The 24,031-nt window shown below is 42.3% G+C and overlaps 1 protein-coding gene across 27 annotated transcripts in view; it reads right to left on the bottom strand.

Annotated features, from left to right (window-relative positions):
- The window catches only part of SVIL (supervillin), a 208,902-nt gene that overhangs the window by 93,576 nt on the left and 91,295 nt on the right, over positions 1 to 24,031 (bottom strand). For 26 of the 27 annotated variants that reach the window (XM_053261296.1, XM_053261277.1, XM_053261280.1 and 23 more), the window contains one exon: positions 7,108 to 7,174. The exons of the other annotated variant lie outside the window; for it this stretch is intronic. Coding sequence is in view for 25 of the 26 variants with exons in the window: in XM_053261277.1 (XP_053117252.1) it covers positions 7,108 to 7,174 (67 nt within the window). In the remaining variant the exon portion in view is untranslated. The remainder of the gene's footprint in view (positions 1 to 7,107; positions 7,175 to 24,031) is intronic. 27 annotated transcript variants of the gene reach the window in all.

The following is a 24,031-nucleotide window of genomic DNA, read 5'->3' as shown; positions in this document are numbered from 1 at the left end:
CCAAAGCGCCTTGTAAAAAGAATTAAAGAGACACATAATGCATAATTCAATAATAAAAACAGCAGTGAAAATACAAAATCAGCAAGCATAAAAATCCACAGGGGAAATCTATCATGAAACACTGAGTGAAACAGAATGGTCTTTATATGATCCATGATAAGGTTTAAAAAAAAAAGGAAGGAGTGAGACATGCTTCTGAAGGAGGAGGAGTTTCCTTCAGAGCATGGGACCACTACCAAGAAGGCCTTGTCTTGCATTCTATCAAACGATTGTAGTATTTCACCAGGTTTAACTGCTTTTAGGTGTCTCACAATCATTCTCAACAGCCATCACATAATCTTCTGCTACTTTCTGCGTATGTACCCAGCAGTTTTCATCCTGTTCCCCCACCCCGTGCAAAAGAAAAAGCAAGAGGGGGGAAAGAAGTACCTTGTATAGTCTAGGAGCCACCTAATGGCACAGTGGGGAAATGCTTAACTAACAAGCAGAGGTTGCCAGTTCAAATCCCCGCTGGTACTATATCGGGCAGCAGCGATATAGGAAGATGCTGAAAGGCATCCTCTCATTCTGCGCAGGAGATGGCAATGGTAAACCCTTCCTGTATTCTGCCAGGAGTCGACACCGACTTGATGGCACATTTTACCTTTTACCTTTTGTATAGTCTATCCCAGGTCCTGCCTTCATTAGCTCTTCTAGTCCGGAGTGTGAAATTTAGTGCCCCATCAAACAAGTATTAACCTCCTCACAATCCCCTCATGTTTTTATGGACAAAGGTTTTGTAGTCTTCTTTATCTCGGCCATTGCCCTGGCCCTCATCCTCCCCAATCAGAAATTCTCTAGCCATTTATTAATCATTTCTACTTTCATTTCTGATCCTATACAACTCCTAGCTAGGTTTGTATCTCATGCACTCTTACAGGGGATGTACATAATTCATGCCATGTTTTTAAACACTAAGACCCAGGTGTATTTTAGCAGAGTTACTGATGCCTTCAAGGGCTCAGAGCTGCCTATATGCACATCGCAGTCAGACTGTTGTCTGGAGCCCAGAATTGTTCTCTGTTGTCACTGGCTCCCAGTTGTTTCCAGGCACAATTCAAGGTCCTGGTCCTTACCCCTAAACAATTTGGGACCAGGGTACCTAAAGAGCTGCCTTCTCCCATACAAGTTTTCCCATCAGATCTGAAATTAAGGTCCTTCTGTGAGCCCTCCTGCCATCTGGGGCCAGGCAGGTGGTTATTGAAAAGAGGGGCTATTCTGTTGAGACACCCTAACTCTGGGGTTCCATGGTGCCTTCACTACTGTCACAGGAATCAGGCCAAAACAGTACCATTTTCCTGAGCTTTCAAATCATCATCATAGCTTTTATGTCCTCCTGCGAGCTGGTGATTTTTATTCTGTGCTCACATTTTACTCTGGTTTTAGCATGCATATTGTTTTGACGAACAATGAAAAATCATTGCATACACATTGTGCAAGTCTATCTGCAGAACAGACATTAAAAAACAACAGCCCAAGTCCAGTCAAAAGGAGCAAGTACCATACAAAATATGCAAAAATTAGTCCTGAGAAGTTAAGGACATTAATCTGAGGTGTCAATGGCTTTGCAATAATCAATTTCACACACAAGATCCCACCCTTTTGCTCCATATTAGGAACATAGGAAGCTGCCTTACACAGAGTCAGACCACTGGTCCATCTAGCTCAGTATTCTCTACACTGATTGCAGTGGCTCTTCAAGGTTTACCAGCCCTACCTGGAGATGCCAGGGATTGAACCTGGGACATTGTGCCTGCAAAGCAGATCCTCTACCACTGAACTACAACCACATAGTTCAGTGAGAGAGAGGACAGCTGGTTTTGTGGTAGCAAGCACGACTTGTCCCCTTAGCTAAGCAGGGTCTGCTCTGGTTGCATATGAAAGGGAGACTAGAAGTGTGAGCACTGTAAGATATTCCCCTTAGATGATGGAGCTGCTCTGGGAAGAGCATCTAGGTTCCAAGTTCCCTCCCTGGCTTCTCCAAGATAGGGCTGAGAGAGACTGCTGCTTGCAACCTTGGAGAAGCCGCTGCCAGCCTGTGAAGACAATACTGAGCTAGATAGACCAATGGCCTGACTGAGTATATGGCAGCTTCCTATGTTCCTATGTTAGTTAACTTGGGATGAGGCTAACTTCCTATCAGCTAGTGCATTTTAAAATTTCCACAGTTCACTAGCATGCACTGAAAGGGTAGGGGAAATATCATTAAAATATATCACCTGATTATAGTAGGGTGACTAGGGATAACTAATCCACATAAAGAGTGCGATCCTATGCATGTTTACTCTGAACTCGCACTGTTTGCATTGGGGCTTACTCTCTCTCCCCTTCTCATTTAGGATTGCAGAGCCTCGAATTCAGGCCCCAATAGAATACCTGCACTGCAGTCGCCAGCATTCAAGTTTGAGATATCATATTGCAAAGGGTTGGGAGCCAACTCTGACTTTTAAGTAGGTTTGCACTGATGACTTGGGAAATTACTCCAAATTAGATTTGAAGAAGTTATGTGCATGCTCCCGATTAAGGCGTTAATCCATTTATTTAAAAAGTTCTGTGTATGCTCCAGGCTTGGAAATCTATCCCAGTTTCTAGGTCAGATTTTCACTAAAGGTGCACTATAGTCTAACTCTATGATGTGAACAGGAATGCAATTCAAAGATGTAATGTGCCAGTCATTGAAAATGTGCATTCCAGCCACAATTGTGTCTGGAAACAGCCGCCAATAAATTTAACAGCATAGCATTTACAATTCTGTTCCTCCATTCGAGTATGTATGTATGTATGTATGTATTGTTAAATTTATACCCTGCCTTTCATTAAGAAAATCCCAAGGCGGCTCACAATTAAATTTTAAAACAAGATTATAAAAAAGACCCATTAAAATATTGAGCTAAAAAATATAAAAACAAATCTGATTTTTAAAAAATTAAATTAAAACACCAACATAAAAACAGCACAAAATACAAGAAGCAACAGTGGAGACAATCACATAAAAGCCTGGGTAAAAAGCCACGATTTGACATGCTTTCTAAAAATTGTGATGGAGACTGAGGAGCGGATACCCACAGGAGAGCATTCCAGAGTCTGGGGGCAGCAACAGAGAAGGCCCTGTCCTGAGTGCACGACAACCTAGCCTCCCTCATTGTCGCCACCCGGAGCAGAGCCCCCTCAGATGACCTCATCAAGCAGGCAGTAAGCCTTGGGAGCAGGCAGTATATTCCTTTGCTCCATGTCTAGCCATCTTGATGCTACTTTTAAACCTTTAATGCTTCCACATATTAATAGGTACATTCTCTTAATATGATATTTATGAAACAAAAGTTATTAATATGATATTTATGAAACAAAAGTTACCCTTCAGAAGATATGGCAATAAAAATTTCCATTTCTAAGATCTATAGATTCCTAATTATTTTCAAATCAAGTGGGGGACACCCATTCATAATCCATTTTAGACAACAGGAATGTTCAGATTCTATCATTGGTTGTGCAGACTAGATCTTTAACAATGCTCACTTTTCTACCTTAATTACTTATGGCAGGCCTGCAAGATCTATATTTTTCACTTTTATTGCATTTTTTTTTCCTGGCACTAGCTAGGGAGGCAATGACATAACTTTTCCTACTTCTCTCTCTCCTACAAGCCCATTGTTAGATCTAGGTACTTCACAGCAGCCAGACAAAAACTGCTTCCATCTTCCCCAGCTGGAAAGTCTCTCAATCACCAACCACAAGAACGATCCTGAGAATAGAGTACCACAAGTTACATATTATTAGGTTTTTCTTTAAAGATAGCCTGCAAATAATTTCACAGCCTTCAGCGTTTGCAAGATGCCCATAAAAGCATGGCCAAAAGAGCAGGGCTTTCCCATTTTTACCTGTTTACAACTGTGTAGCTTTAAGCAGATTTCTAAGCTATATGACTGTTACATGGCTGACAATTTAGGCCAAAGAGGGAATGTTAAAGCAAAGATAGAGATATATTCTCTCTGCTGCTGTGACATGCAGTCTTTGAATAGCTGTTCTATTAACCTAATTACCATTCCCAATAGTGAACAACACTGCGTGCCACTGCAGCTGGAAGCTGCGTGGAGCAGTGGAAGAGCAGGTACGGACTTGCTCTCCTCACTTTTAAGGTGACCAATCTGTGATTTGAATCTGTGCATGAATCGAGATTCATGCACATTCCTAAGGGGGACCACAGCTCAGTCTGGGCTCAGTAGTCTAGTAACAGAGCACATGACTTGCATGCTGAAGACCTAGGTATTTCCAATTACCCCTGCTAACTGGGCAAAGAGGCACCTTTTTAACATGGTGGTTCTCTTAATTTAGCAGGGGGAGAGTAACTGGCTCTATCCACCTCCAGCACAGCAACCCTCCAGTGACTGTTGCTGGTGTATATCATGTTTCTTTTTAGATTGTGAGCCCTTTGGGAATAGGGAGCCGTCTCTCTACGTAAGCTGCTTTGGAACCTTTTGTTGAAAAGCAGTATATAAATATTTGTTGTTGTTGTTTTTGTTATAGTAGTAAAGGGTCTTGGGGGCTAGATAAAGGACTGTGCATCAGGGTTGATTTGATTTGAATTAAATTGATTTAAATAATCATTTAAATCACTATTTAAATCACTTCACAGGAGGACTCCGTTTTAATGATTTAAATAATTTAAATTACTAGTCACGAAGATTCTACCGAATCCTCATTTTCTATAAAGGTACATTATTTTTGTCAAATATAACCTTAATACATATTTAGCAATAGATGCAGTTTTCATTTTTAGAAGGTAGGTACACATTTCTTGTAATGCTGTTTCATTCGGGAAACCAGTGCAACATTTTGTTGTTGCACTGTTTGCTTTTCACACACATTCTTTTCTTACCCACAGGTACAGGAACTTCATTAAACTATTGCCAAATCGGGTCTCTTTTACGGCCTACTGCCATGGTAGGTGTTTCCCTTCTGCAATGAAGGATACACTCGGAAAACATTTCCTCAGGACTGCATGAATATGTTGTGTTCACTTTTGTTTTCACTTTCTATTTCTCTCCCTTCGCAATCCTGTGCATTTATATCCAGACTCCTCCTCCTCACTCAGAGCTACTCCATCCCCCCCCCCGCGCCGCAAATCCTCCATTCACTCTTTGATCTTTGTCTTTGCACTGGGGGGTGGAGGCAGGAAGCAAGGGCTTGATTGTTTGTGTGCTGCATGTACACCATCTGCAGAATAGAACTGATCAGGTCTGTTATCTCTCATCCCCATAAACTGTTAACATGAGGAGAGCTAGTCTTGTGGTAGCAAGAATGACTTGTCCCCTTAGCTAAGCAGGGTCTGCCCTGGTTGCATATGAATGGGAGACTACATGTGGGCACTGTAAGATATTCCCCTTAGGGGATGGAGCCGCTCTGGGAAGAGCAGAAGGTTTCAAGTTCCCTCCCTGGCATCTTCAAGAGAGGGCAGAGAGAGATTCCTGCCTGCAATCTTGGAGAAGCCGCTGCCAGTCTGAGTGGACAATACTGAGCTAGATGGACCAATGGTCTAATTCAGTGTATAGCAACTTCCTATGTTCATAGAATATAATTAGAAGTTATGATTAATGTTCATCATGGTGTCTTTGACCTAGGTTCTTTATGAATTGCTTTTAAAAAATCTTTTTTTTAAAAAAATCCAATTTAAATAAAATAATCCAATTTAAATGTTAAAAATTGGATTTTTAATTTTTTTAAAAAAATCTTTGAATTTTATCAACCTTGCTCTGCATGGAGCCACTGGGAGTAGGAGCCACTGGGAGTAGGATCCACAGCCAGTAGACAGTACTAGATTAGATGGACTACAGTCTGACTTAGTATAAGGAAGCTGGTGGACCTGGGCATAGCAGGAAGTTTCACAGTACCTAAGAGAACTTTAGCACATTTGTATGTATCTATGTGTGTAATAGCTGCAGTAGTAACAGGAGATGGGTAAATTTTTCCAGTTGCCTCTTCTTATTTTGGTTGCAGTTTGCACACATCGGAAGCTGCCTTATACCGAGCCAGACCACTGGTCCATCTAGCTCAGTATTGTCTACACTGACTGGCAGCAGCTCTCCAAGGTTTCAGGCTGCAATCTCTCCCTGCCCTACCTGAAGCTGCCAAGACTGAACCTGGGACATTTTGCCTCCAAAGCAGGTGTTCTACCACTGAGCTACAGCCCCATTTCATCTAAAAGGTATAAAGATAGCCTATTCATGGTCCAGGTGTTCACCTTTAATGTCCAGGCCTCTCATCTTAAAGGTATGACAATAATGTAATAAAAATGGAGAACATCAACTAGTTTCTTTGGTTACCCTCTTAATTTCCAGAAGGCCTCAAGGGGGGTGAGCACTAGAATGCACAGTGAGTTCACCTACTAAACTTTTGGGATTTCCCGATACATGTTCTACTATGTGTAGTGCCATTACACTACTTATGATTGAAGAAACTGACCAGAAGCAGGACTGAAGCCAGCCTGCGGATAGCAAACAAGGAAGATGTTTGAAAAATAGTTAGAATCCCAGTTGACGAACCCTTCAAAAAGAGGTTCTGACCTAGGCTTTCAGAAAAAAAAATTCAACATCCAGGGCCCAGGTACCCAAAAGGCACAATATAAATATCATATTTTTTGTTGTAGCTGTTCTGTGGCACCTTAAAGGTCAGACTGATTGTGGCATAAACATTTTGGACAGAGTGCCCTGCATCAAATGTATGAAAAGAAGGAAAAACTCATGACTCTAAAAGGAAGTACAGGTGATCTGTAATATCTCTGTCCGAGTTTTGCGTAGGAAGTAGATATTGGAGCTTTAACAGAAGTCACACAGACCTCCTGTACTTCTTGAATTTCAGGACATTTTGGACCTATTGTTATACTTTTTATGACAACTGAGGATAACACTTCACACATCTGATAATGAAAGCATCTACCACTGTATTACTTTAAGTTGCCACAAGACAATGTACTGTTTTACTACACATATATGGAAACAATGAAGACAAAGACCATTTTCTTTGCTCTCACAATGCACTAACCAATTACAGCCAAGAACTGTTATGTTTTACCTTAGTGTCCTCCTCCTCTGGAGTAATCTTGGAGTTTTATACCTGACCGAATTCTCTTTGTCAAAATCTAGGGCAGAAAAAAAACAAGACCCCATATCAACAAAGTTTAAAGAGAGAGAAAAATTAGTGCTTAAATAGCAGAATGTCTTCGCTTGCATAGTGCAGTTCAAAGCTGACTTCAATTATTAAGTCTTCATACTCTCAAAACTAACAGTGTTGTGGGTGGGGGAACCAAAACAAAGAGCACCTGTGAAAGGCGACTTGGAACGATGAACAGAAACCTAGGAGCTAAGAGGTCCCAAACTGTAATTCTAATTCACCTCATTTTACGATTCTGAGTAAACACCAAATAACTTTTTAAAAAGTTATAGTAGAGCCGTGGAAACTAAAGGCTGCCTTTGTTTCCACAGTTCTACTATATAGGAAATAAATTCAGAAGAGCACAGCAGTTTCCAACACAGTTGCTGCCTACTTGCTCCTGCTTGATAAGAGCTTGTTTAAACTGGTTATACTGGTTTCACATAGTTTCCCCAATATTTGGGAAACAGCATCCTTGACCCTAGGGAGGATTTTCTCAGATTTTTAAAATTTGTAGTTCCCCTTCTCCTAGGAGAAGCTTTCCAGAGAGATGATTTCTCTTCCTCCATTGTCTCTTTCCTTATCCCCTCTTCCTTTCTGTTCCTCGTGTGCCTATTTGGATTGCAAGGTGACAGGCAGGGTCTTGACATCAATTGCATGTTTGTACAGCATTTACTTTTTGGTGCCTAAGAAATATTGCCCCCCCCCTCCATAGCAGCTCTTTGACACATGAGCATATGCAGCCCGTCTTCTATGGACGTCTATGAAAGAGTATTTTAACAGGTGTATTACTTCTTTCCACTCACCCTTGTCACCTACACTCTCATGCCTGCTGGGCTGCTCAAGGTACAAAAAACAAGGACTGGAAAGAAACAACTCCGTCCTCCACCTGCTGCTTGTAGAGTTCCCACTGAGGGTCTCAGATGATGCTTGGGGACCCAGCCACTACTGGTCTTCCAGCAGCCATGGGCCACCAGGCGTCTTGTAACCACCACAAGAATCCCAAACCACAGTCTGAGCACAGAGTGTCCACTCGGGCATACCCAGATTGCAGGGGTAGACAACCCTGGCACTCCAGCTGTTGTTGGATGGGAGTCGTGATGGGGGCTAGGGATGATAGGAGTTGTAGTTCAAGCTGGAGTGTTAAGGTTGCCTGTCCCCTGCTCTAAGGTAGTTATTTATTTATTTATTTATTTATTATTTTTATTTATTTGATTTATATACCGCCCTTCCAAAATGGCTCAGGGCGGTTGTTGTAGTTCCATACATTATGCAGCAGACATTATTGCTGTGGGTACCAGGGTTGCACGAGTCACAGCAAAACATGTGAAGTGTTAATACAGCTTTAATACAGGGTTGCATATGCAGGTTGGGAATCTCAGACCAGAGATCCTCCTAGCATTCTTTAAAATGGGTATTTCATTTTTGTGTGTTTGCTGCAGAAAGTAGTAGACCACAGGGCTCCTATAGCGGTTGCTATAAGCAACCAGGGCACCCACAGGGGTTGCAGAAAGCACTTCACAAAGGGAGGTGGTACCGGAATGCACAGGGATTTGGCAACCTTCCTGTCTATGAACGGCAATCAACCCCAACCCAAAATTCTCATGAGGCTTGAGGAGTAGCTGGAATCAGCAGAGCTGACACTAATGCATTAATGAGAGTATCTGAGCCTCAGTTTTTAAAGAAAGCCTCCCATACAGATAGACTCCAAGGTAAGCAATCATTAAGACAATCCATATAGGAGAGATGATGAGTAGAAGCAGTGGCAGAAAAATAATTACAGCTTTGCCAGCTGCAGTTACTTGCAAGCTGTAGGTAAAGCTAGAAAAACCTGAGTTCAGTGACAACTGCTTTGCATCCTATGCTCCCAACCACTATGGGAAGTGCCTTAAGTATCTGGAACATTTTGATAAAGCTAGGTAAAAGTAGGCTACCTCAATATGAGAGATCACACCCCTCCCACCCACATTCCAATTATTATTAGTTTTAAAAACAGGAATTACAGAAGGATAAGGGAAATGTGCAATTAATAAAGTATTGCTTCAAGTTAATTGGAATAGACAATATCAATTCAGTGTTTCAGAAAACTTGTCATCAGGTAAATATTAGTCTCCAAGTTGGCTTCATTATGTTTCCCATTTCTTCCCAATGATGCTATCCAGCTTCTTCCACCACCACCACCACCCCAGAGTAACAATACAGATAATAAAGCTTCTCCTAGAAGAAGAAACTTTTTTTAAAAACCAAGTACTGAATTCAAGAATTTACCATTATTACTCTGTTTGAAACTCAGTATCTAAAGAAAAAAGCAATGACCTTTAAGAAGAAGAATAGATCTGTATTATTTGAAAGAACAGCTGTTAGTAATTCTCTAACACTATACAGGTTTGGTTAAATTAAAACCAGGCATGCATAAAAATTTATAGTAATTCTAAATGGGGTATAACCCAACACAGCTTTTGGCATGGAAATCTCTCTCTGCCATGAAAGCCTCAAGTAGACCACAGAGAAAATTCCTCCCTGTCCCCAGCCAAAACAGAAGAAACTCTCAACATGAGAGATGAGAAGGAGGAAGGAAATTGACCCAAGAAGAAGAGGCTCATGTGATGACTTGACTCTTCGTTAACCATCAAGTACCAAACCACATTTTAATGCATACAGTGCCCAAAGCATACTGACAGTTCAGTATGCTGACAGTTCAGGGTACATTTTCTAGACAAATTCAAAAAAAGCTTCAATATGCTAGGATCTCACACTTCAATCAAGTTCCATAACCAAGTTCTCTTAGCAATGGTACATGTTTTTGACACTATGTGTTAAAGGTCTGAAGAGCAAAAGCCAGAACTATTGTTGGTATCATGATTTCTAAATGTAAATGGCATTAAAAAAGTGTTGAATGAAGTTTGAAGAAATCTTGTTTTCCAGGCTCTCCCAAGAAGGTCAATTGCTATTTTAGTGGTTCAAAAAAGCACATCTAGTATTATCTCTGGAATACTGAGCAGCCCCTGAAAAAGTATCAATAGTTCTTTGAACAGTCCTAGGATTTCAATTGTAATTATACCATATTAGAAAGCAATGCATGTATTCATACATAGATTTCTTGGTATATTTATCAAATGTAATAAAACAGTGTTCTTGCTTCCAAGTTGAACTGCCCACTATGTTGCCACTTAAAAAACAAAACAAAACATTGCAAGCCTTAAAACACAAAACAAATGCATTCTATAAGAATTAACCATGTAACACCCTCCAAGATATTACCATTAATGGCTCTTCAGCATACCTACAAGGCCCTAATTCAACTGCTAGCTAAGCTAATTAGAAGATTCATCTAATCGGATTTTTTAAGAGAGCGTCCTTTCAGGAAACAATAAGACAAGAAGCCAAACTGAATGCAGATTTCTGAAGCGGCAAGTATTTTTGAGATGTGGAAGACACATTGACAGTTTTAATTCAGACTACAAATTAATCACATTATTTTCTACGTACAAGTTAGAACTCTTACCTGGCTCTTCTGAATATTGGACATTTCTCAAATAGCTGGAGATCCAAGGATTTCGGAACATGGTTGCAGAAAACAAAGGGACTGAGCAAAGGAGAAAGCTACAATAGCAGCAAATTCTCAGCCAGCCACAGCCCTAGGCCCGTCTTAGCAATATTGTGTAGAGATTTTTCATAGCACAGGACAGGAGCTGCCAGGCTATCGCGTCCCAGGGAGTACAGTAAATGCATAGCAATAGGCTGCAAACTGGAGCAGCTCAAGACAGTAATCAGATTACAAGCAGAAATTAGGCACATGAATGCTAAAACAGATTGGACAATGGTGATGGGGAGACTCATGATATTACCACTTCAAAGTATTAACTAAATGACTACTGATACTCCGGCAATTAAATATCCATCACCTTTCGGGGAAGAGAAATTTTTTTTCCATAAAGGAAAGGAAAAAAATGGATGTTTTTAATGAGAATATACTGCAGTGATTGCTCAAAACAGAAAGCACAAGCAGCCAACCAGTTTGCTTTCTGGAAGGGCTGAGGCTGGTAATCATTACACAAAACATTTGCCCCACTACAGGGTAGGCCAATAGCAAAATATTGTAACATATATAGGCAATGTGTGTGGAAAATGGCTTATGGTTGACAGCGGAGCAGAAAGAGATAAGGATAAGTAAGGACTGGAGAATAGATACCAATCCTCGAAGTCTTTTAATTTAAGACGGAAGGTGTTAAGGGGGCACTGCAAAATATGGTAGGACAGTTCATTTAACTGCTGCATTCATTTTCAACTCAGTCTTATGAGATGTTTCATAAGATGCTTTCAATCAATGAAACTTCAAAGTTAAACGGGATACTCTCTCTCATGCCCCCATTTGTAAGAAGGGATAGAAACCTGGTTTCTCTAGAGGAAAAAGTACATTTTCGAGATGTCTTATTTAAGGACTGGCTCCCATTCTACAGACCCATGGAAGATACCTTTTGGTCACAAACTAGGAAGGGCAGATGTACATTTGGCATGCATCTCCGTCCACCAAGTTAGTCTTTCAGGAGATGATCCCTCAGAATCTCTCAACATCTTTAAACTTGGTGTTCAAAAAGAGCTTTGGGGATTAAACATAACAATTGTTCAAAAGGGAAACTGGAAAAATAGCATGAATGCACGAATGGCATTTCCAATATGAACAACTTTCACATTTGATTCCAAAACTGTTTTTTGAACTCAAAGAGATTAAAGAATAGTTTAAGGGTAGGCATTCTGAAAGTTTGACTCTGGTGAGTGGGGGGCAAGTGCACATGGGAAATTTGCAAGTTTATTCCTTTAGATCTTGGCCTTTACTTCCACAGTTCACACTTGTATAACTTTTAGATGCAATTCCAAAAGAGAAGAAGTTCCCCCCTTATATATTTAAGGTGATCCAAAATCAGTGTTATTTGTGAGTTTATTTCCTGATGCCTCAAGCAAGGCACTAAAATGGTGTTTAGTTATTCTGTGGACAAATCCTGCATACCATCATACCAAAACTGCATTGCGGTTTTGTACCTTAAGACAAAACTGCAATACAAAATACACAAGCCATAACCACTACTGATATTACAGAGGACAGGGAGGAATTACCTCTGTTGAGGAATTTATGTGTCAAGATCTAGCATACTATTTGCCCAATACCTATTTTTTTGCTAATATATCCCCATTGAATGACTATCACAGGAAGGGCTAGATTGTTTCTCCTGTGCTTCCTTGAGAAAACATCAAGATGCATCGACAAACGATGCATGTTGCTTAAGAGAGAAACCACTGTACAAACGGGCATATTAAGGAGAGGAGAATATTTCGTTTTCTTCATTTTAAGCTTCCTAGCTCATGCGCTTAAGACTCAAATCCCCTGCCTTCTCAAGTGTCAGGATTAAGTAGCTGAAATAAAAAGAGGCCATTTTAGATGTGCATGATTCCACTATACGGCTGTCTCAGCGATAATCTCACATAGCAACCAAATGATCCCTTGAAGCTATTGATTTATCAATATCAAGAAGATACTGAGATCCATAACAATGGATCCGAGTGCCATTTGACCACAAAATACTTAATGAATTTTTCAAGTGCAGATTTAATCTACCCCATTAACCACCTAATGGCACAGTGGGGAAATGACTTGACTAGCAAGCCAGAGGTTACCAGTTCAAATCCCCACTAGCATGATTCCCAGGCTATAGGAAACACCTATATCGGGCAGCAGCAATATAGGAAGATGGTGAAAGGCATCATTTCATACTGCATTCAAGATGGCAATGGTAAACCCCTCCTGTATTCTACCAAAGCAGGGGCGTAACAAGGCTGGAGTGGGCCCAGAGACAAAAATTTTTAATGGGCTCCTCGCTGATACACACACACACACACACTTCACAATATATAGTCATGTGACTTGCCTCTGGAGGGCTCCTCGAGGCGTGGGGGGCCCCCAGGCAGCCACCTTCCCTTGCCTAATAGTAGTTACGTCCCTGTACCAAAGACAACCACAGGGCTCTGTGGTTGCCAGGAGTTGACACTGACTCGACAGCACACTTTATTCATTACTTAAGGAGAGAGGAGCTGGTCTTGTGGTAGCAAGCATGACCTGTCCCCTTAGCTAAGTAGGGTCCACCCTGCTTGCATATGAATGGGAGACTAGAAATGTGAGCACTGTAAGATATTTATTCCCTTCAGGATGGAGCTGCTCTGGGAAGAGCAGAAGGTTTCAAGTTCCCTCCCTGGCTTCTCCAAGATAGGGCTGAGAGAGATTCCTGCCTGCAACCTTCAGGGGGAACTTGCTTCTTCAATGTCCATCTTTTGCATCCATAGAATGTCAAGGGGAAAACCATTGTCTGAACGATTCTAATCTTTGTAGGTGTAGACACGTCATGGCATCTAAATATCCTTTCCAAGGCCTTCATTGCAACCCTACCAAGTGTTAGTCTGCGGTGTATTTCTTGACTGCTAGATCCTTTATTGTTGACGGTCGATCTTAAAAAGACAGAAGCTATCCACCACTTCAATGTCTTCATCAAGGTCAGTAGCAAAGGACAATGGGTTGTAGGCCAACAACAACTAGAGGCCACATTTGAGGCCACTGGCCTGTTCACTAACCTTGATAATACTTCTGTCTAGGACAGGTGTGGGCATGAGAACATGCACTGCTAGATCAGGCCCAAGGCCTATCTAGCCCAGCATCCTGTTTCCCACAGTGGCCCACTATATGCGCCTATGAGAAGCCCACAGGCAAGAGATGAGGGCATGCCCTCTCTCCTGCTGTTGCTCTCCTGCAACTAGTGTTTAGAGGCATCTTGCCTCTGAGGCTGCAGGTGGCCTATAGCCACCAAACTTGTAGCCATTGACAGACCTGTCCTCCATGAATTTGTCTCATGCCCCTTTAAAGCCATCCAAGCTAGTGGCCATCACTACATCCTATGGCAGAGAATTTCATAGATTAATTATGTGTTGTGTAAAAAAGTACTTCCTTTTGTCAGTCCTAAATTTCCTGGCCTTCAGTTTCATGGGATGACCCCTCGTTCTAGTGTTGTGAGAGAAGGAGAAGATTTTCTCTGTCCACTCTCTCTACTCCATGCATAATTTTATACACCTCTATCATGTCTCCCTGTAGTCACCACTTTTTCAAACTAAAAAGCCCAAGATGCTATAGCCTTGCCTCATAAGGAAAGTGATCCAGGCTCCTGATCATCTTGGCTGCCATCTTCTGCACCTTCTGCATCTTCTACAATTTCCTCCTTAAGAACTGTATGCAGTACCCCAAATGTTACCACACCACAAATTTGTATAAGGGCATCATAATATTAGCATTTTTATTTTCAACCCCTTTCCTAATGATCCCGGGCATAGAATTTGCCTTTTTTCACAGATGCCATGAACTGAGTTGACACTTTCAATGAGCAGTCCACCACAACCTCAAGATCTCTCTTCTGGTCAGTCACCGACAGCTCAGACTCCATCAATGTATATGTGAAGTTGGGGTTTTTTTTGGTCCCAATATGCATCACTTTACACTTGCTTACACTGAACCGCATTTGCCATTTTGTTGCCCACTCCTCCAGTTTGGACAGATCTTTTTGGAGCTCCTCACAATCTGTTTTGAATTTCACTACCCTAAATAGTTTAGTGTCATCTGCAGATCTGGACACTTCGCTACTTACCCCAACTTTTAGATCATTTATGAATTAGTGCGTAGCTTGGGGGTGTTGCTTTTGGATGCTCACATGGAGGCAGTGGCCAGCAGTGCCTTTGCACAGCATAGAATAGTGCGCCAGCTGCAGCCCTTTCTCAAGAAGGCAGTTACTCATGCCTTAGTCACATCACAGCTGGATTACTGCAATGTGCTTTATACAGGATGGCCCTTGAAGAATATTTGGACAGTTCTCTCTGGAACAACTAGCTCAGAACATATTACACCCATTTTGAAGGAGCTGCATGGCTGCCAATTTGTTTCTGGATTCAATTCAAGGTGCTGGTTATTACTTTAAAAGCCTATAACAGTTTGGGCCCTAGAGATACCTGAAGGACTGCCTGCTCCCAAGGTGTCTGACTGCCCAACAAGATTGTCAAAGGGGTCTTTGCTCCATGTGCTGATGCTGAGAGAGACTAATTTGTCATGCACATGGGACAGGGCCTTCTCTGTTATTGCCCCCAGGCTCTGGGATGCTCTCCCAGTGAATGTCCACTCTTTGACATTTGTGGCTGCTTTTAAAAAACTAAATACTTTTTTATTTGTTCAGGCTTTTATCTCTTAGGGGTTGCCAGGTCTCTTAGCAATCCTTCTTCTTTTAGTCTTTTATGGTGTTAGTGTGAGTGTGGGGAGGGGTATTTTTGGTGTTCTATGGTTTTTATTGTTTAACCAATTTTAAGATTTTAAATGTGTTTAAGAAGTTTTATTGTAACTTTTGTAAACCACCTTGGAATGTCTTATGAAAGGTAGTATAAAAACTGAACAAACAAACATTAAAGAGCACTGCTCCCAGTAAAGATCCACTTCTTACTTCCCTCCATTGCAAAAACTCTCCATTTATTCCTATCATCTGTTTCCCAACCAGATACCAATCCACACATGAACCTGTCCCTTTATCCCATGACTACTAAGTTTACTCAAGAGCCTTTGGTAGGTAACTTTGCCAAAAGCTTTTTTAAAATCCAAGTATACTATGTCAACCAGATCATCTTTATCCACATGCCTGTTGACACTCTCAAAGAATTCCAAAAGGTTAGTGAGGAAAGACTTGTAGATAGGGGTGTGCATGGTCCGGAGTCCCCCCCGGTCCGGCAAGGGGGGACTGTGACTTTAAGCGGACGTGGTGGTGGTAGTACTTACCCCCCCGCCGCTCTTCCCCCTCTGGCGCTGGTCCGTTGAAAAATCTTCTTGGGGCGGCAGAGTTCCTCCCTGCCGCCCCTGCCCCCATCGTTGTTAGTTAAGGCTTAAAAGAGACGAGCGCTAGCAGCGCGCATACGCCCTGCACGGTGCGCACGCTCGTCTCTGACGCTGCCGCGTGCGCGCAACATACGTCACTGTGACGTATGCAGCACGCGCGGCAGCGTCAGAGATGAGCACGCGCGCCGCGCTGGGTGCAGGCACGCTGTTAGCGCTCGTCTCTTTTAAGCCTTAACTAACAACGATGGGGGCAGGGGCGGCAGGGAGGAACTCTGCCGCCCCAAGAAGATTTTTCAACGGACCAGCGCCAGAGGGGGAAGAGCGGCGGGGGGGGTAAGTACTACCACCCCCCGCTTAAAGTCACAGTCCCCCGGCCATCCGGACCGCCGGACCGGTCCGGTGGTCTTTCCCATGGAGCCGGACCAAAACCATGCACATCACTACTTGTAGAAGCTATGCTGGTTCCCCTTCAGTAAGGCCTGTCCTTCTATATGTTTAACAATTTTGTCCTTAAGTACGCTTTCCATCATCCCTCCTGGATCCCTTTTTGAAAATCAGAGTTACATTAGTTACCGAGTTACATTATTTTCCAGTCCTCTGGTACAGAGCCTGATTGTAGGGACAAGTTACATGTTTTTGCTAGGAGATCAGCAATTTCACATTTAAGTTTCTTCAGAACTCTTGGGTGGATGCCATCTAGCCCTGGTGATTTGTTAACGTTTAGTTTTTCAAGACAATTTAGAGCATCCTCTCTCGTCACCTCAAATTGGCCCAGTTCTTTAGCCTCCTGTGAAGCTCAGTTCCAGAATGGGTATATGGTCAGTATCCTCTGCCATGAAGACAGATACAAAGAACTCATTCAGCTTTTCTGCAATCTCCTTATCCTCCTTAATAATCCCTTTCACACCCTCATCATCCAACCACCTTCCTGGCAGGTTTTCTACTTCTGATATATTTAAAGAAGCTTTTGTTATTCCCCTTGACACTTCTAGCATCTCTTATTGTCTCTTTGAATTTCTTTTGCCAGAGTTTATGTTCCTTCCTGTTCTCTTCATTTGAGCAGGACTTCCATTTTCTGAAGAACCAAATTGTGGCTGGGAATGATGTGAGTTACAATTCAACAACAGCTGGAAGGCCAGGTTTTCCCACCCTGACCAATGACCTTAACTGCTTCTATGGTACCAGCACATGTCTTTGCTAGTATACAAAGGAGCTAAATGAATCAATAAGATTTAAGTGGTAGTGATTTACATATGGAGGCTGTTCTCATGTGCAACCTAACCCAGGCTAGGGAAGCCAAGCCTGGGTTAGGCTGAGCAGCAGGGAAACGCTACCCAAACCAGCTTTCTCGCTCAACTGTTAGCCAAGGTTGAGGGAGCAAATACTCCCTTAATCCAGGTTACTTGTTCATGTGTGAGCTCGTTCTGCTTCCAGCCCAGCCGCACACAGAGATGGGTGCCTAGAGAACTCATCGCCTGGGGGAATCCCCCAATGCATCATGCATGTTGTGCAATACATTGTGGCACCTCCGGGGGCTCTGGAGCTGCGTGCTGTGCCGTGCTGTGCCGCTCATTTGGGAGAATGCTCCAGGACCCAAGCAACATGGCAACAATTATCGGGCGGGGGAGGGGGGTTGAGTTTAACCAGCCTTCCCCCCGCCACCCCTCTCAGTCATGTGAACAGCCTCAAGGGCAGCTAGTTGATCCTCAACTTGCTTATAACACATCCTTATGCTAAGAAAGTATAAGCCATTACATTTCTTCTTCCCTGCCATTTTGAACACCAGTGCTGTTCTGGACGATGGCAGTGGCCTTGGCAAGCTTGTGCTTCATCTGCCTGGAAGCCATGTCATTTCCTGCCTTATGTAAGCGGCTTGTTTGGCTCAGCTCAAACTCAATGTCAGTCTACTGTGGAGTCAGAGTCTGACACTGGCACCCAATTGCCGAGGCTACTTTCCAGGTATCAGATTCAGATGATAAAAGGCCCAGAGAGGCCCAGAAAAGCTGTACAACTGTGGAACTACCTCCACCTGGAGGATAACTGGAAAACTTCACTTATTTAAGTAGATATTTTACAGATTTTAGCTCACTGCAGGATTTGTATTAAATTAATAAAGTGGCCCTAGTTCATTCAACGATATGTGTCTTGCCTTTATTGGGGCCTGGGGGGTGCAATGCGTACCTTCCAAATCCTCATTTCTATTAAAAAGAATAAACAGGAAAACACATAACTGGCCTCTTTAAAATCTAGTCTCTGTCACTACCTCTATACTAGCTTTATTGAAGCAATACACATTTCTGCAGCTCATATAGCACCAGCACCAGTGTTGCCTCTAACAGGGATTCCCAGATGTTGTTGACAACAACTCCCATAATCCCCAGCCAAAGGCTATTGCAGCTGAGGATGCTGGGAGATGTAGTGAGCAACATCTGGAAATCCCTCTTAGAGGGAACACTGATCAGCACATTACTTTAGTATTCACATTTCACAGGTAGACTCATAGAATGTTAGAGCTGGAAGGGACCTGCATTCTTCTAGTCTGGTGGTTCCCAACTGTGGACCCGCAAGGTTCCATGGGAGTCTCTCTCTGTGTGTGTGTGTGTGTGTGTGTGTGTGTGTGTGTGTGTGTGTGTGTATATATATATATATATATATATATATATATATATATATATTTTTTTTTTTTAACCCGCAAGGGCCCATGGGAGTGAGCAGCAAAAAGCCTGCAACTCACAGAGAGAACATTAATTATTATTATTATTATTAATTCAGTTTCTATACTGCCCTTCCAAAAATGGCTCAGGGCAGTTTACATAGAGAAATAATAAATAAATAAATAGAGATGGTTCCCTGTCCCCGAAGGGCTCACAATCTAAAAAGAAACACAAGTCAGACACCAGCAACAGTCACTGGAGGTACTGTGCTGGTGATGGATAGGGCCAGTTACTCTCCCCCTGCTAAATAAAGAGAATCAGCATGTTAAAAGGTGCCTCTTTGCCCAGTTAGCAGGGGTTAGATTACATTACCTAATGTAACGTAAGGGGTACGGTTACATTACGGCGGCTCTGTAATCGGCTGGGATTACAGCGTTGGGGCCAGGATTGGGTGGGACGCACAGTTTGAAGGAGCAATCACTTAGGGCCCCTAAACTCGCAGTTGTTGCTTTCTCAGCTCATTAGCTCCCCTTTTAGTTCTTCCCCTCAGGCTTTGCTATTTGCCTTTTATTTACTGCCTCTCAAGCATTGCCACTCACACTGGCTTCGGTCTGAGAGAGGGGAAGGAGGGGAAGCGGGAAGGAGTGCGATCCCATTGAAAAGCGTGTGAGAGGGGAAGGAGGGAAGGCAGGGAGGAGCCTGGCGGGAAGGTGAGAAGCAACTTCAGGGGTTGTTGAGACCCTCTGCCAAAGCCAAGCCTTTTCATCTGAGTTTCATTTCCACCTAAACTGCCATATTTGAGTAAATTCAATGCTTATTTGATTATATACTTTAAATAAAACCTTTTTTTAAAAAACCAGTAACTTTTCATGCCCAAGATATCTCATTTATGAAAATATTCCAAAATCCGGAAAAATCCGAAATCCGGAACACCTTTGGTTCCAAGCAGTCCGGATAAAGGATTCTCGACATACTTACGTACGTGTGTGTCTGTGTGTATCAATGATAACCTTATAATGATCAAAATCAGTCTTCTCATTAGGAGTCATCTACCCCTTGATACACAAGTTTGACTTCTGTCAGCCATAGGCTATGTTAAGAATGTTTAAAATGGCTTGCTTATGTGGTAGTCTGCAAAAGATTGATGATGTAGTAGTTCACATACAGGAAAGGTTGGAAACTGCTGTTCTAATTCACCATCCTGCTCAATGCAGGCCTGTGCTGCAGCATCTGAGAGATGTCCATCCAGCCTGTTTGAAAACCTCTAGCAAAGGATGCCCACCACCGTATAACACTGTCTAACAGCTTTTACAGTTACAAAATTCTTCTCAATATCTAGAGTCATCTGCCTCCCTGTAATTTCAACCCATTGGTTCTAGTCCTGTCCTCAGGAACAAAAGATGAAACTGACTGCCAAGAAATTGAGGACCGACAAAAGGAAGTACTTTTTCACACAATGCATAACCAACCTATGGAATTATCTGGTGACAGCCAACAGCCTGGATGGATTTAAGAAGCATTTGGATAAAATTAAGGGAGGATAGGTCTATCAACGGCTACTAGTCTTAGGCTACCTCCAGCCTCAGAGGCAAAACACCTCTAGATACCAGTTGCAGGGGAGCAACAGCAGGAGAGAGTGCATGCCCTCAGCTCTTTCCTGTGGGCTTCTCAGAGGCATCTGGTAGGCCTTTGTAGGAAACGGGATGTTAGACTAGACAGGCCTTGGGCCTGATCCAGCAGGGCTGTCCTTACGAGAACAGATCTGCCCCCTCTTCTGTGTGACAGGCCTTCAGATCTTTGAAGGCAGCTAATGTATCTCCCCTTTAGTATTCTCTTCTGCAGGCTAAACACACCCAGCTCCTTGGTTTCCGGACCCCTCGCCATCTTGGTTACGCTCTGAACTCATTCCTGTTTATCACCCTCTTTAAATTTCAGAGCCTAGAACTGGACACAGTATTCCAAGCGAGGTCTGACCAGCGCAGAACAGAGTGGAACAAACACTTCCATAGGCTTCCATGTTAGTAAACATGCTTAATAATAATATTTAAAATTTTACTAATTCTGAGAATCTTGATAGATATAGTTAAAATTACCAACAACTGTATTGGTAATGCCTATTTGTAAGTGCCAATTTTTCTATGTAATCATGGACTAGCAATGATGCCCATGGTGGCTTTTGTGATTCTGCTGTAATGCTAGTGCTATCCAGTGAGTGTCTATTGTATCAATCATATTTTTACTGTTATAGGTCCCAGTTACGACAGCATACTAAAAGTCAATCAATGCTGAGCTCAGCCGGTCCAGCAGTCATACAAATCCTCCTCAGCGTACGTTGTCAGATTAGAACCGAGCAGGGGCAGTATATTTCCAGCAGAGATTTACGCACAGGAGGGTGGGAGCCCTGCCACTTGACCCAATGCTTGCAGTCATATTAGAAGGGGGTGGGGGGTGGGGGTGGCTTTTAAACATAAAGTATAATTTGGACAGATGACATCAGACAGCTTCCTCCCGCTTCTTACCTCCCCAGCTTGTGAACGTATGCAACTAGTATTCATTTTCCTCATGGATGTTATTTATGCAAGCTTCCAACCTGGTATAGAATTTCCTGACATGAGATCATCCCTCTAGTGAGGAACACGTTCAATCCATTTTATTTTCCTTCAGTCATGCCTATTTGTTATGCAATAATTCAAGACCATTTTGGAGCCCAGTGAAAATCTGGACGTATCCATGGACAGCCAGATTTTGAACTGTATCACACCAGCAGCAGGCTACTATTTCGAACACAAAGTATTTGTGTCCATAGAGAGTGATGTGTGGCATACAAAATGAATAATTGCACATTGTAAATGCCAGATGTGTTGAGAACACCTAGCCTCTCTATTTTGACCTACACACATGCATCTTCCTTTGGGGAAAAAGTCTGTATTCTATCCCCAAACTTTTCTTGGTCTTTAGTGTTATATTACAAAGTGGTATGCCTCCCTACCAAGGAAAATAGGTTGCCCCCACCCCACACACCAACAAGTCCCCAAAGGCAGGCCTCAGTTTAGGCAGAAATATACATACAGTAGTTTAAAAATAAAAATAAAAATAAAAGCATTTCTCCCCAAATTAAAAATGTCTCTTGATGGTTTTGAAATTACTTCAAAAACTAACTGCAATTTTGGAAGCTAAGAGTATATTCAATGCAATAGTTAGCAAAAGTCACAAGACTAGGCAGAATGTGCCATACTTAGAACCTCTTAAAACCTTAAGGTACTTTTAAACAACTCAAAGCAACCTAAATCTGGGTTATATATTATATATTATGTATTTATTTTCACAAAGCGGTTTACATAGAAACTTTGTTTGAAGAGCAGTATATAAATACTGTATATACAGTGGTGGTGGTGGTGGTGGTAGTATATAGTCCAGTGTTAGGCTTAGGACTTAGGTCCAGGGTACTTAAGAGAGTGCCTCCTTTGTTATGAAGCCTGCTGCCTATTAAGATCATCTGGGGAGGTCCAGTTAGAGTTGCTCGTCTGGTGGTGACTCAGGACAGGGCCTTCTCTGTGACTGCCCCAGGGCTTTGGAATATACTCCCTGCCAATATAAGAGCTTCTCCATCTCTGCTTGCTTTTAAAAAGACCCTTAAGACACCCCTGTTTTCTCAGGCTTTTATTTAAAACTGTTTTTGCTTTTACTCTCTGAAACTGTTTTGTTTTATTCTGTGTATTGTTTTTATTCTGTGGAGTGATTGTTTCACAGATATTGTTTCACAATAATTTTAATTGTTGTAACTCAGATTATGTACATTACCTAGAGAGAGATATCAGGCGGTATATAAAGATAAAATAAATAAGAAAGATATGTGAAGCAGCAAATTATGATGTTGATGTAACATGACTACTAGGGTGGAAGGCTTATTCATTTGACCGGATGATTGCAAAATGTGTTACCTCTAGCTAAGTCAACTGGAATGTCTTCAAAAAATTAGCCTGCACTGAGTCCTGTGTGAAAGCTAGTTCCATACCAGTGATGATTCTTCTGAAAGGAGCACAATTCCCAAACGTCTCTAGGACATTTCCTGTACATGTTGCTCTTCTAGTTTTCATGCTTAAAGTCTGCCAAGCATTTCATGGCCACTTTTGTTAAAATGACTTGTGCACTACAAGCTGCAAGTAGGAAAAACCTGCAAAAACCCAAACCATAACTCCTTAAAAGCGCCATAATCACAGAGCGCATCTTGCCCAACTGGCAGCCGAATCCTACAGAACCCTATTGTTCAAAAGCAGCATTACACCAGCATGAGGTAGTAGTCAGCACCTTGTAGTCAACTGAGATACAGTAATATTTTCTGGATGCAACATTTCACCAGTGCAAGGGACCTGCAAAGATCCCCCTGTTCGCACTTATTGTTGCCATCCCTGCTACCTCATCTGAAGCAGGCCTTGCGTAATTTATTTGCATATTCCTGAGCTACTTCACTGATGCAACTCTTGTGCTTCTACAAGACTCCTTGCATCTGGCCCTACCTTCTTTTTATTTTGCACAGCAGATTGAATGGTCAGGTCACGACTCAATGCTATCCATGCAAACGTCTGCTTTCCGGGCTCTCTCCCACATACTAAGCTAAGCTTCCAGAAACACATACATTTTGTTCATGGTAGACTAGAAAAAAATAGTGGCATATGCAGACATGCATTATTTGCAAAAAATAGTTTTCATGATTTAAATCTAAATGAACCACCAGGCATGATCAAAGACAACAATGAATAAATGCACTAAAACTGATAGTAAAACTACAATGGATGGTAAAACTCTGCAGCGTGTAGAACTTGTTGCACTACACACAGGAGAGGAAAAGCAATACACACTGAGCTCATTAACTTAAGAGATACTTAGATGCATCTTCTCATTCTAATTTTTGATGCCTAGGGAATGAAATTCCATGTTTAGTGAAAATACAAGCAAGGAGCCAGCTCAGCACAGGCTCCATTCACTGGAATGCATCTTTGTGGGGCTAGGCTGTGTCTTTCTCCAATAGATGTCCTGCTTGCCATCCAGCAATTCTGTCCCCCAGACGCCGTCCTCAGCTACTTACCTAATAAGGCAATGTGCAAGTTGACTGGCTGGCTTATAGGTCATGCAGTGTTTACCTTGCGAGCAACTGACAGCCTACCTTTTGGCAGACAGAAAGTGCTCTGCTATCCCTCGTCAACAGCTGTAGAAAGTTTTATGTCAAGTCCGAGGAAACCTTCAGATTAACAATGTGTAGTGGAACTGAAGGGGGAAGGCAGAT

The sequence above is a fragment of the Hemicordylus capensis genome, chromosome 6, assembly GCF_027244095.1.
Source record: "Hemicordylus capensis ecotype Gifberg chromosome 6, rHemCap1.1.pri, whole genome shotgun sequence".
Lineage (NCBI taxonomy): Eukaryota > Metazoa > Chordata > Lepidosauria > Squamata > Cordylidae > Hemicordylus > Hemicordylus capensis.
Note: the sequence above shows the minus strand (reverse complement) of the source record. Positions and strands in the feature narration are given on the sequence as shown.